Raw genomic sequence first — 13,614 nt, forward strand, 5'->3', positions numbered from 1 at the left:
ACAATAACAAATTCAATATATCATGATGTCATATCAAATTACTTTAGCTATGAAAATAATAAAAAATGAAATTTTATTTTGTTTTTACAGAATTCCATAGTACTCAGCACACAGATGGCCACGTTGGGACAGAAGCCTGGCATATATACAATTCTGAAGAGAAAAGCCTATTTAGCAAATGAGAAAATGAAAAAGGGGTATTTAATTTTTTAAATTTTAAATATAGAAATATGAAAACTTAAACTAGATTTTAAAATCCTAGTGGCACTTAATGGAACATGTCTTATATGTTATTTTCAAGTGCCTTCTTTTATAAAACACAAAAAAATTGATAATCAGAACTAATTACTAACTTAGAAAATGCTAGACTCTTGGACTAGAGTTTTACAGTGTGTCCACACCTAATCGTCAATCCAAGAGCCTCATTCGGGTTGGTGGCAAATCCTGGAAATATCTCAAAATGTGTCCTGCTGGTTTATAAAAGTCAACCCCGGTGGTGTCCAGTACCCGTACACACACACACACACACACACACACACCCCCACAAATTCTACCTGAGAGGCAAGATACATTACTGTTAAAGTTAGTAGGTTATCACGAGGTATAGACAGACTTCCTTAGTCTATTAAACACCTAGACACAGGGCAAGGTGCTTTTAACTAAAGGATAAAGTACCTGCCTTCAATAATCTTTCATTTAGTGCGAGAGACAAACAAGAAACAGACATTATATAGGAGTGAGGCCAGCGTGCAGAGGAGCACAAAGAGGGTGCACCAACTCTGGCCTGGAGGAGAGGGAGTCAGGGAGGACTTTCCTAAAAAGGTGACATCTGCGTTATTGAAAAGAAGTAAAACCTAGCCAACTGGGGGAAAATTCCAAACATAGGAAATGACAAACAGCAGGTCCTCAAGTAATGTTCATTATAACATTGATTAGAAAAAACTTGATTCCCTGTTGGGGCCACTGCTGTGTGGAGTTTGCATGCTCTCCCTGTGTCTGCGTGACTTTCCTCCAGGTATTCTGGTTTCCTCCCACATCCCAAAGCTGTGCACTTGAAGTTCATTGGTGTGTCTGTGTGGTCTCAGTTGGAGTGAGTGTGGGTGTGAATGTCAGTGTGCCCTACAATGGGATGGCGTCCTGTCCAGGGTAGGCTCCTGCCTTGAGCCCTGAGCTACCAGAATGGGCTCTGGCCAACCACAGCCCTGAACTGGAATAAGTAGGTTAGAAAATGAATGAATGGATGGATGAATACAAACGATCGTAAAATAAAAATTTGTAAAGTAGACAAGACTATGACATGACGATAAACAATGCTGTAGGAAAGCGCTCAGAGAGCCACCGTATTTGTGATTGTTGAGTTTTGAACTGTGTGATGGTAGGAGGTGTTTCTTAACAATTTGGCAACATTAATTTCTTGATTTAACCCACCATCACGATGATCGCCCTCACTCACTGATTCACCAAGAGTTGGGTAAATAATTACCGTACTTGTGAGCCACCGCACCTGGCCCTAAGAGTTCTTTATATTCTAGATACAAGTTCTTTATCAAACATATGATTTACAAGGATTTTCTCCCATTCTGTGAATTGTCTTTTCAGGTTCTTCATGATATCCTTAAAGCACAAAGTTTACATTTTTATGAATTCCTAATTACTTATTTTTTTCCTTTGGTTCTGTGTGCTTTGGGTGTCATATCAAAGAAACCGTTGCCAAATCCAAAGTGACAAAGTACCACACTGTTTCTCTTCCTATGAGTATTACAGTGTTAGCTCTTACATTGAAGTCTTTGGTCTATTTTGAGTTTGTATTTGGTCTGTATTTGCAGTGAGTTCATTTTGTGGTGGGGGTCCAAATGAATTCTTTTATATCTGGAGATCTAGTTGTCCCAGCGTAATTTGCTGAAAAGACTGTCGTTTCCCCCATTGAATTGTTTCAGCACTCTTGTTGGAAGTCAGTTAAGAGTGAATGTGACAGTATATTTCTGGGATTTTTAAATTCTATTCCATTGCCCTACATATTCATCCTTACGCCAGTACCACACTTCTCCCATGGATCTCTGCAGCGCATGATCAGGAGATGCCCTTATGAGCCCATGCCACCAGGGCCTTGGGTCCAATACACAGAGCTGTGTGGAGTCTCAGCAGAGCAGCCACTCAGGCACACACAGAGACCCAGGAGTTTTATGTGCTCTGGACCCGGGACCCCTGCCAAGGTGGAAAATGTGTCCATACATATCCCTAGGAAGGGGTTGAATCCAGGGAGCCAAGCAGCATTATTCAGTGGGCCCCAATTCCACAGCACCTAAGGAAAAATTCTAGAAAAACGTAAATCGTCAAAGTTGACCCAAAAAATACATATAGAACTTGAGTAATGTTTTAACTGAAAAGAAACAATTAATATTTAACAATCATTGAGGAGAAGAGAGCACTAGCACAGATAATTCCAATCCTAAACAGTGAGATGAAGTCATTAGCATACCCAAAATTCAGGCAAGAGCTATGTAAGAAAGGAAAATCATAATCAGAAGCTGATCTTATTCATGAATGTAGATGCCAAATCCTGAATAAAATATTATCAAATACATTTAGCAATAGGCCAGGCACAGTGGCTCACACCTTTAATCCCAGCACTTCGGGGAGGCCAGGGCAGGAGGGCTGCTTGAGGCCAGGAGTTTCAGACCAGTCTGGGGAACAGAGAGAGACCCTATCTCTATACAAAAGTTAAAAATTAGCCAAGTGCAGTGGCATGCACTTGTAATCCTAGCTACTTGGGAGGCTGAGGCAGGAGGATTGCCCAAGCCCGGGAATTTGAGGCCATGGGGAGCTATGATCTTACCACTGTACTCCAGCCTAGGTAATAGAGTGAGACCTTGTCTCTGAATAAATAAGTACATAGATCCAGTAATATATATGAAAAATATATGATATATGATCAAGTTTATTTATACCAGAAGTGCAAGTTGTGTATAATATTTTTAAATGTTTTAATGTAATTTATTACATTAATAGCTTAAAGGAGTAAAATTAGATGATCATCTCAATAGGGACAAAATAAAGCTTTATTTCAAAATGTTTTTTTACTTCCTGCTTTCCTCGGCTTAGTAAAAAATGAAATAAAAAATTTTTAACCTCATACTATATGTAAAAATAATCTCAGATGAATTAAATATGTACATATGAAAGGCTAAACTGAAAAAATTTAGAAATATAGAATATCTTTGTTGTCTCAGGATAGTGAAGGATTTCTACAATTCGAAAGTTACTCAAACTATGCAAGTAAACATTTGATAAATTCAGCTCATTAATAAATATATGACCTGATGTTCAGCCTCATTAGTAATCAAAGAAAAGTATTTATAGCCCAATGAGATCCATTTTACATATACCAGACTGATAAATATATTAAAGTTTTAGAAAGTCATTGGTGAGGATACGCAAGAATGGAACACTAATGTGGATTGCTGATGGAAGGGTAAACTGGCACAACCAATTTGAAAGAATTTTACATTATCAGGCAAAGTTAAAGATGCACATCCCCCATGGTTACAAGCTCAATACCCTTATATACCCTAGAGAAACCCATGCACAGTTACCTAAGGAGGTGTGTAAAATAATATTTGTAGCAGCATTGTTTGCAATTGCAAAAAAAAGAAGAAGAAAGAAACTTTAATTTCCACTCATGGAGAAATGTATAATGAAGAAACCAAACATGCCTATTACTATTGGTTTAACTGTAAGTAACAGAAAACTTGATTAATAATGATTTAACAACAACAAAAAAAAATTCTGCTGCTTAAAAAGAAGCCTAGAAGTAGCCAGTGGTTAAGGCCCTAGGCTTTTTCCACCTTCTTCTCCACCATCCTCAGTGTTGGCCTCATCTGTGGCCTCATGGTCACAAGATGGCTGCTGAAGCTCTAACAGCACAAGTCTTCACTCAGTGTGAGAAAGGCGGGTGACAGTGAGTGGCCAACGTAGCAAAGAGGACCTTTTCCTTAATGGTGCTATCGCTTTGTCAGAAAAGAAAGTAACTGCGCTGGGTGCGGTGGCACATGCCTGTAATCCCAGCACTGGGAGGCTGAGATGGGCGGATTACCTGAGCTCAGGAGTTCGAGACCAGCATGGGCAACATGGCAAAACCATGCCTGTATGCACAAAATACAAAACTTAGCCGGGCATGGTGGCACACACCGGTAGTCTTAGCTACTGGGGAGGCTGAGGTAGGAAGAATGCCCAAGCCCAGGAGTTTGAGGCTGCAGTAAGCTATGATTGGGCTGCTACACTTCAACCTGGGTGGCAATGAGACCCTATATCAAAAAGAGAAAGAAAAAGGAAAAGAAAATAATTTCTTAGATGTCCTTGTGTATCTCATTGGCCACAGTGGGTTATATGGCCAATTCTAGCTACAAGAGAGACTTGAAAAAAAAATCTGGCTTTTCCAGCCTATACAGTGTGAGGCTAGCAAAGACAAGGCAGTGCTTTTCAGTGGCGCTCACCGGTTTCTACCACAACAAAATCACCTGCGGTTCAACCAATAGATTGGCTTAGTCTCTCCCTCTCTTTCTTTCTTTCTTTCTTTCTTCCTTTCTTTCCTTTCTTTTCTTTCGACAGGGTCTCAGTCTGTCACCCAGGCTGGAGTGCGGTGGCATGACCACACTTCACCACAACCTCAAACTCCTAGGCTCTAGCAATCCTCCCATCTCAGCCTCCCAAGTGGCATGTGTCACCATGCCTGGCCAATTTTTCCACTTTCTGTAAAGACAGGGTCTCCACCTGTTGCCCAAGCTGGTCTTTATTTTTTTTTCTTCAGCTTGCAAGTTGAGGGGCACAGCCGGTTTGTTATATAGGTAACATGTGCCATGGTGGTTTGCTGCACAGATCATCCCATCACCGAGGTATTACACCCAGTATCCCTTAGCTATTCTTCCTGAGGCTCTCCCTCTCCCCATTCCCCACAACCAGCAGGTTCCCTGCATATGTTCCCACTCACCCCACCATGTGTCCATGTGTTCTCATCATTGAGCTCCCACTTACTAGTGAGAACATGCAGTGTTTGGTTTTCTGTTCCTGCATTAGTTTGCTGAGTGTAATGGCTTCCAGCTCCATCCATGGTTTACACCCCTGGTGTAAACATGCTAACAATGTATACACTATACAACAATGAAAATATACAAAACAACACTAATCAATATGAATGAATCTCACAAGCATAATATGGAATGATAAAAGCAAGTCATAGAGGAAAGGTAAAGTGTAATTCCATTTATAAAGTGCAACACTAGAAAAATTAAATAATACATTGTTTAGTAATGGGTAAACTATGTTTTTAAACTTTTTTATCCTTAATTTTTGTGGGTACATAGTAGGTATATATATTTTGGGGGTTTATGAGATTTTGATAAAGGCATAAAATGTATAATAATCACATCAGGGTAAGTGGGGTATCCATCACCTTAAGCATTTATTCTTTGTGTTACAATCTAATTATACTCTTTTAGTTAGTTTTAAACATCCAATTAAATTATTATTGACTATAGTCACCCTGTTGTGATATCAAATACCACATCTTATTCTATTTTTTGAACTCATTAACCATCCCTACACTCTTCCACAAGAACCCCCCCACCACACACACACACACACACACACACACACACCCCACTCTTTCCAACCCCTGGCAATCATCATTCTACCCTCTGTATCCAAGAGTTCAATTGATTTAATTTTTAGCTCCCACAAATAAGTGAGAATATGGTGAGATTTGTCTTTTTGTGCCTGGCTTATTTCACTTAGCATAATGGCCTCCAGTTCTACCCATATTGTTGCAAATGACAGGATCTCGTTCTTTTTTATGGCTGAATAGTGCTCCATTGTGTATATGTGCCACATTTTCTTTATCCATTCGCCTGTTGATGGACACTTAGGTTGTTTCCAAATCTTGACTATTGTGAATTGTGCTGCAATCAACATGGGAGTAGGTATCTCTTCAATATATTGAATTCCTTTTTGGGGGGTATATACCTAGCACTGGGATTGCTAGATCATATGGTACTTCTATTTTTAGTTTTTTGAGGAACTTCCAAACTGTTCTCCATAGTGGTTATACTCATTTACATTCCCACCCACACCGTACAGGGGTTCCCTTTCTCCGGCATTTGTTACTGCCTGTCTTTTGGATGAAATCCATTTTAACTTGGGTGAGATGATATTTCATTCTGGTTTTGATTTGCATTTCTCTAATGATCAGTGATGTTGAGCACCTTTTCATATACCTATTTGCCATTTTTATGTCTTCACCTAAGAAATGTCTATTTAGATCTTTTGCCCATTTTTATTTGGATTATTAGATTTTTTTTCCTATAGTGTTGTTTGAGCTTTTTATGTATTCTGGTTCTTAATCCCTTGTCAGATGGCTCGTTTGCAAATATTTTCCCCCATTCTGTGGGTTGTCTCTTCAATTTTTTGATTGTTGATTGTTCCCTTGCTGTGCAGAAGCTTTTTTTTTTTTTTTTTTTTTTTTTGAGTCTCACTTTGCAGAAGCTTTTTAATTTTATGTGATTCTACTTGTCCATTTTGGCTTTGGTAGCCTGTGCTTATGGGATATTGCTCAAGAAATCTTTGCCCACTCCAGTGTTCTGGAGAGTTTCCTAAATGCAGTTGGAGATCTTAGACTTAGGTCTTTAATTCACTTGTTTTTTGTATATGGCAAGAGATAGGCGTCTAGTTTCATTCTTCTGCATATTGATATGTAGTTTTCCCAGCACCTTTTTTTTTTTTTTTTTTTGAAACAGAAGTTTCACTCTTATCACGCAGGCTGGAGTACAATGGCATGATCTTGGCTCACTGCAACCTCCACCTCCCATGTTCAAGCGATTCTCCTGCCTCAGCCTCCAAGTAGCTGGGATTACAAGCATGTGCCCACCACACCCACGTAACTTTTGTATTTTTTAGTAGAGATGGGGTTTCCTCATGTTGGCCAGGCTGGTCTTGAACTCCTGACCTCAGGTGATCTCCACCACCTCGGCCTCCCAAATTGCTGGGATTACAGGCATCAGCCACCACGCCCAGCCCCCAGCACCATTTCTTGAAGAGACTGTCCTTTCCCCAATATATGTACTTAGTACCTTTCTCAAAAATGAGTTCACTGTAGATGTGTTGATTTGACTCTGGGTTCTCTGTTCTGTTCCATTGGTCTATGTGTCTGTTTTTATGCCAGTACCATGCTGTTTTGGTTACTATAGCTCTGTGGTATAATTTGAAGTCAGGTAATGTGATTCCTCCAGTTTTCTTCATTTTGTTTAGAATAGCTTTGGCTATTCTGGGTCTTTGGTGGGTTCCATACAAATTCTAGGATTTTTTTTCCTATTTCTGTAAAGAATGTCTTTGGTATTTTGATAAGGGTTGCATTGAACCTGTAGATTGCTTTGGGTAGTGTGGACATTTTAACAATATTGAATCTTCCAATCCATGAATATGGAATGTTTTCCTTTTTTGTGTCCTCTTTAATTTTTTGCATCAATATTTTATAGTTTTCATTGCAGAGATCTTTCAATTCTTTGGTTATGTTAATTCCTATGTATTTAGTTTTAATTGTACCTATTGTAAACAGGATTACTTTTTTATTTCTTTTTCAGATTGTTTGCTCTTGGCATATAGAAATGCTACTGATTTTTTGTATGTTGATTTTGTATCCTACAACTTTTCTGAATTTATATGTAAGTTCTAATAGTTTTTTGATAGAGACTTCATGTTTTTCCAAATATAAGATTGTATCATCCAGGCACAGTGGCTCACGCTTGTATAATCCCAGCACTTTGGGAGGCTGAGGAGGGCAGATCATGAGGTCAGGGGTTCAAGACCAGCCTGACCAACATGCTGAAATCCCGTTTCTACTAAAAATACAAAAAAAAAAAAAAAAGCCAGGTGTGGTGGCTCGCACCTTAATCCCAGCTAATCAGGAGGCTGAGGCAGGAGAATCACTTAAACCCAGGAGGCAGAGGTTGCAGTGAGGAGAGATTGAGCCACTGTACTCCAGCCTGGGTGACAGAGGGAGACTCCATCTCAAAAAAAAAAAAAAAGATTATATCTTCTGCAAGCAAGGATGATTTGACTTCTTCCATCCCAATCTGGATGCCCTTCATATCTTTTTCTTGTCTGATTGCTCTAGCTAGGGCTTCCAGTACTGTTGAATAACAGTGGTGAAAGTGGGTAGACTTGTGTTCCAGGTCTTAGAGGAAAGACTTTCAGTTTTTCCCCATTTAGTATGGTACTAACTGTGGATCTATCATATATGGCTTTTATTATGTTGAAGTATGTCCCTTCTATACCGAGTTTTTAAAATTTTTTTTGTCATGAAGGGATGTTGAATTTTATCAAATGCTTTTCAGTATCAATTGAAATGACCATATGACTTTTGTACTTCATTCTGTTGATACAGTGTATCACATTGATTTGTGTATATCGAACCATCCTTGCATCCCTTGGATAAATCCCACTTGATCATAATGAATGATTTTTCTAATATGTCATTGACTTTGGTTTATTAATTTTGTCTTAGATTTTTTCATCAGTGTTCATCAGGGATATTGACCTGTAGTTCTCTTTTTTTGATATGTCTTTTTCTGGATTTGGTATCAAGGTAATACTGGCCTCATAGAATAAGTTTCACAGTATTCCCACCTCTTCTATTTTTGGGGATAGTTTGAGTAAGATTGGTATTAGTTCTTTAAATGTTTGCTGAAATTCAGCAATGAAGCCATCAAGTCCTGGGCTTTTCTTTGCTGGAAGACTTTTTCTTATGGCTTCAATCTCGTTACCTGTTATTGGTCTGTCTAAATCTTAGATTTCTTCATGGTTCAATCTTGGTAGGTTGTATGTGTCTAGGAATGTATTCATTTCTTCTAGGTTTTCCAATTTATTGGCATATAGTTGCCTCTAATGATCCTTTGAATTTCTGTGGCATTGGTTGTAATGTCTTCTTTTTCGTCTCCAATTGTATTTATTTGAGTCTTCTGTCTTTTTTTCTTAGTCTGGCTAGAAGTTTATTGATTTTATTTATCTTTTCAAAAAACAAATTTTTCCTTTCATTGGTCTTTTGTATTGTTTTCTTCATTTCAATTTAATTTATCTCCGCTCTGATCTTTGTTATTTCTTCTAGTAATTTTGGGTTTGGTTTTTCTCTTGCTTTTCTAGTTCTTTAAGATGTATTATTAGGTTGTTTGTTTGATGTTTTTACACTATTTTTGGTATAGGCACTTATAGCCATAAACTTCTCTTAATACTGCTTTTGCTGTATTCCATAGGTTTTGGTATGTGTTATGTTTCTCTTATGATTTGGTTCAAGAAATATTTCAATTCCTTCTTTCATCCATGCCTATTATCTGAACTGTAATTGCCTGCCCTTCAATTCCCTCTTAATTTCTTCACTGACCCACTGGTCATTCAGGAGCATATTGTTTAAATTTGATATGTTTGAATAGTTATCAAAATTCCTCTTGTTATTGACTTCTAGTTTTATTCTATTGTGGTCAGAGAAGATACTTTATATTTGAATTTTTTTAATGTTTTAAGACTTGTTTTGTGGTCTAATATATGGTCTGTCCTTGAGAATGATCCATGTGTTCAGGAGAAGAATGTGCACTCTACATCTATTGAATAAAATGCTCTGTAAGTATCTCTTAGGTTCATTTGGTCTGTAGTGGAGATTAAGTCCAATGTTTCTTTGTTGATTTTCTGTCTGGATAATCTGTCCCATGCTAAAAGAGGGATGTTGAAGTGTCTGGCTATTATTGTATTGGGGTCTGTCTCTCTCTTTAGCTCTAATAATATTTGCCTTATATATCTGGGTGCTTCAGTGTCGGTTGCATATATATTTACAATAAAGTTATGCCCTCTTGCTGAGTTGACCCCTTTATCATTATATAATAACCTTATTTGTCCCTTTTTATGGTTTTTGTCTTGTAATCTATTTTGTCTGATGTAAGTATAGCTACTCCTCCTATTTTGTTTTCCATTTGCATTGAATATATTTTTCCATTCTTTTATTTTCAATGTATTCATGTCTTTATAGGTTAAGCATGTTTCTTTTAGGTAACAGATTGTTGAGTCTTGTTTTTTAATCCGTTCAGCCACTGTATGTCTTTTGATTGGAGAGTTTAGTCCATTTACATCCAGTGTTATTATTGATAAGTAAGGACATACTTCTGTGATTTTGTTATTTGTTTTACGGTTGTTGTGTAGTCTTCTCTTCCTTTTTTTCTTCCTTTCTGTCTTCCTTTTAGTGATGGTGATTTTCTCAGGTGGTATGTTTTAATTTCTTGGTGCTTTTTATTTTTCATGTAGCTGTTGTATGTTATTTGATTTGAGACTACCATGAAGCTTGCAAATAATTATAGCCCATTATTTTAAACTGATGACAACACTGATTGCCTAAACGAATGAGAAATTTGAAAAGAAAACGAGTAAGAATTCTACACTTTAACCTTGTCCCCCCGCTTTTAAACTTCTTGTTGTTCGTATTTACATCTTATTATACTGTCCATGTCTTGAAAGTTGTTGTAGTTACTATTTTTGATTGGTTCCTCTTTTAGCCTTCCTACTTAACATGTGACTAATTTACACACAGCAATTACAGTATTTAATATCCTGTGTTTTTCTGTGTACTTAAAATCAGCAGTGAGTTTTGTGTCTTCAGATGATTTCTTACTGCTCACTAATGTCTTTTTCTTTTGAATTAAATATCTCCCTTTAGCATTTCTTGTAGGACAGACCTTGTGTTGATGAAATTCCTCAGCTTTTGTTTGTCTGCGAACATCTTTATTTCTCCTTCATGTTTGAAGGATATTTTCCCCAGATTTACTATTCTAGGGTACAATATTTTTTCCCTCAGCACTTTAAATATATCATGCCACTCTCTCCTTGCCTGTAAAGTTTCCACTGAGAGACATATTGGACCTCCATTGTATGTTAGTTGTTTCTTTTCTCTTGCTGCTTTTAGGATCCTTTCTTTATCCTTCACCTTTAGTAGTTTGATATTAAATGTCTTGAGGTAGTCTTCTTTGGGTTAAATCTGCTTGGTGTGCTGTAACCTTCTTATACTGAGTATTGATGTCTTTCTTGAGGTTTGGGAAGTTCTCTGTTATTATCTCTTTGAATAACCTTTCTACCCCTATCTCTGTCTCTGCCTCCTCTTTAAGGCCCATAACTCTTAGATTTGCCCCGTTGAGGCTATTTTCTAGATCTTGTAAGCATACTTCATTCTTTTTTATTCTTTTTTCTATTGTCTTCTCTGATTGTATATTTTCAAATAGCCTGTCTTCAAGCTTACTAATTCTTTGTTCTGCTTGATCAATTCTGCTATTAAGAGACTCTGATACATTCTTCAGTATGTCAATTGCATTTTTCAACTCCAGAATTTCTGTTTCTTTTTAATTATTTCAAACTCTTTTTTTTTTAAAGTTTATCTCATAGGATCCTGAATTCCTTCTCTGTATTATCTTGAATTTCTCTTGAGTTTCCTCAAAATAGCTATTTTGAATTCTGTGTTAGAAAGACCACATATCTCTTTCTCTCTGTGATAGGTCCCTGTTGCTGTATTTACTTCATTTGATGAAGTCATGCTTTTCTGGATGGTCTTGATGCCTGTGGTTGTTCACTGATGTCTGGACATTGAAGAATTAGGTATTTATTGTTGACTTCACAGTCTGAGCTTGTTTTTACCTATCCTTCTTGGGAAGGCTTTCCAGGTATTCAAAGGGACTTGGGTGTTGTGATCTAAGTTTTTGGTCACTGCAACCATATCTGCATTAGGAGGCATCCGAAACCCAGTAATGCTGTGACTCTTGGTGGTCTTGGAAAAAATCTGGAAAAATTCTCTGAATTACCAGGCAAACACTCTTGTTCTGTTCTCTTACTTTCTGCCAAACAAACGGAATCTCTCTCTCTCTCTCAGTGCCGAGCTGCCTGGAGCTGGGGGAGGGGTGACACAGCACCCCTGTGGCCACTGCCACTGGGACTGCGCTGGGTCAGACCTGAAGCTAGCACAGCACTGGATCTCACCCAAGGCCTGCTGTAACCTGGCTACCACCTATGTTCGCTTAAGGCCCTAGGGCTCTACAATCAACAGATGATGAAGCCAGCTAGTCTTGTGTCTTTCCCTTAAGGGCTGCAAGTTCCCCCAGGCCCCATGTGGGTCCAGAGGTACCATCTGGGAGCCAAGACCTGGAGTCAGAAACCTTAGAAATCTACCTGGTGCTGTATTTTTCTGCAGCTGAACTGGCACTCAAACCACAAGACATAGCCCTTTCCACTCCTCTCTTTCCTTTTCACAGACAGGAGTCTTTTCCTGTGGCCACCACCACCACAGGCCCACAATGAGTGCTGTCAGGCTACAGTTAACGTTCACCTAAGGACCAAAGGCTTTTTAGTCAGCTTGTGGTAAATGCTGCCAGGCTTGGGACTCACCTTTCAGGGCAGTTGGTTCCCCTCTAGCCCAAGGCAAGTCTAAAAATGCTGCAAATGCTGTCCAAGAACCAATGCCTGGAAATGGGGACCCTAAGAGAACCAATACCTAGAATTGGGGACCCTAAGAGCCCGCTTGGTACCCTACTCCACCGTGGCCAGGCTGGTACCTAAGCTGCAAGACAAAGTCCCTTTTACTCTTCCTTCTGCTTTTCTCAAGCTGCCGCACCTGGGAATGTGCGGGGTCACACATGACGCTGGCACATCTCAGAGCCTCATCCAGCACCCGTGGTGTGTACTCCTTAGCTACCTCTGCTGTTTATTCAGGGCCCAAGCGCTGGTGATAAATCCTGCCAGGACTGGGTCCTTCTCTTCAAGGCAGCAGATTCCTTTCTGGCCCAGGGTGTGTCTAGAAATGTCATCTAGGAACTAGGGCCTGGAATTGGGCCTCAGAACTGGCCTCAGAACTGCCCAGTGTCCTTTCTGCTGTGGCTGAGCTGATATCCAAGTTGCAAGACAAAGCCCTTTGTGCTCTTCCCTCTCCTCTCCTCAAGCAGAAGGAAGGAGTCTCTTTCATAACTGTGAGCTGTGCTGCCTAGCGTTGGGGAGGGGTGGCACAAGCACTCCATTAGCGACCCAGGGTGGTGTCTCACTAGGTTGCATGCCACCCCTGTCCACTGGCTCTGAGCCCAGTACAGCACTAGGTCTTGCCTAGGAATTGCAGTCTTTGTGGCCTAGACTATCTTTCAAGTTTATTTAGGACTCCAGAGAACTTTAGCCTGTGATGGCAAGGCTTGCCAAAACTCGTGTTCCCACCATGAAGATGGGCAGTTCTCTCCGGCTAGGGCTGGTCAAAATGTTCCCTCTGTGGGTATCGTCTGAGTTCTGCCTGGTGACACTGTGACAGGGCAGCACTGAATTCCAATGGAAAGTCCCACAATCACTGTACTCTGTCTCCTGAAAGCACACAGATTCGTTGTCTGCTCTATGCAGCTACTACTGAGAGATGGGGAAGGGGTGATGTTGGCAACTCAAGACTGTCTTTCCCACCTTCTTCAGTGTCTCTTTCCTTGATATGATGTCAAAACCAGATAGTGTGATTACTCACTTGATTTTGGCTCTTATGAAGTTGCTTTTTTGGGTAGATAGTTGTTAAAT

At 39.3% G+C, this 13,614-nt stretch overlaps 1 protein-coding gene across 4 annotated transcripts in view; it reads left to right on the forward strand.

Annotated features, from left to right (window-relative positions):
• The window catches only part of LOC105521504 (chromosome unknown open reading frame, human C1orf101), a 177,445-nt gene that overhangs the window by 51,285 nt on the left and 112,546 nt on the right, over positions 1-13,614 (forward strand). For 3 of the 4 annotated variants that reach the window (XM_011955717.1, XM_011955718.1, XM_011955720.1), the window contains one exon: positions 91-197. The exons of the other annotated variant lie outside the window; for it this stretch is intronic. In XM_011955717.1, coding sequence (XP_011811107.1) covers positions 91-197 — 107 coding nt within the window. The remainder of the gene's footprint in view (positions 1-90; positions 198-13,614) is intronic. 4 annotated transcript variants of the gene reach the window in all.

The sequence above is a fragment of the Colobus angolensis genome, unplaced genomic scaffold, assembly GCF_000951035.1.
Source record: "Colobus angolensis palliatus isolate OR3802 unplaced genomic scaffold, Cang.pa_1.0 Scaffold40, whole genome shotgun sequence".
Classification (NCBI taxonomy): Eukaryota; Metazoa; Chordata; class Mammalia; order Primates; family Cercopithecidae; genus Colobus; species Colobus angolensis.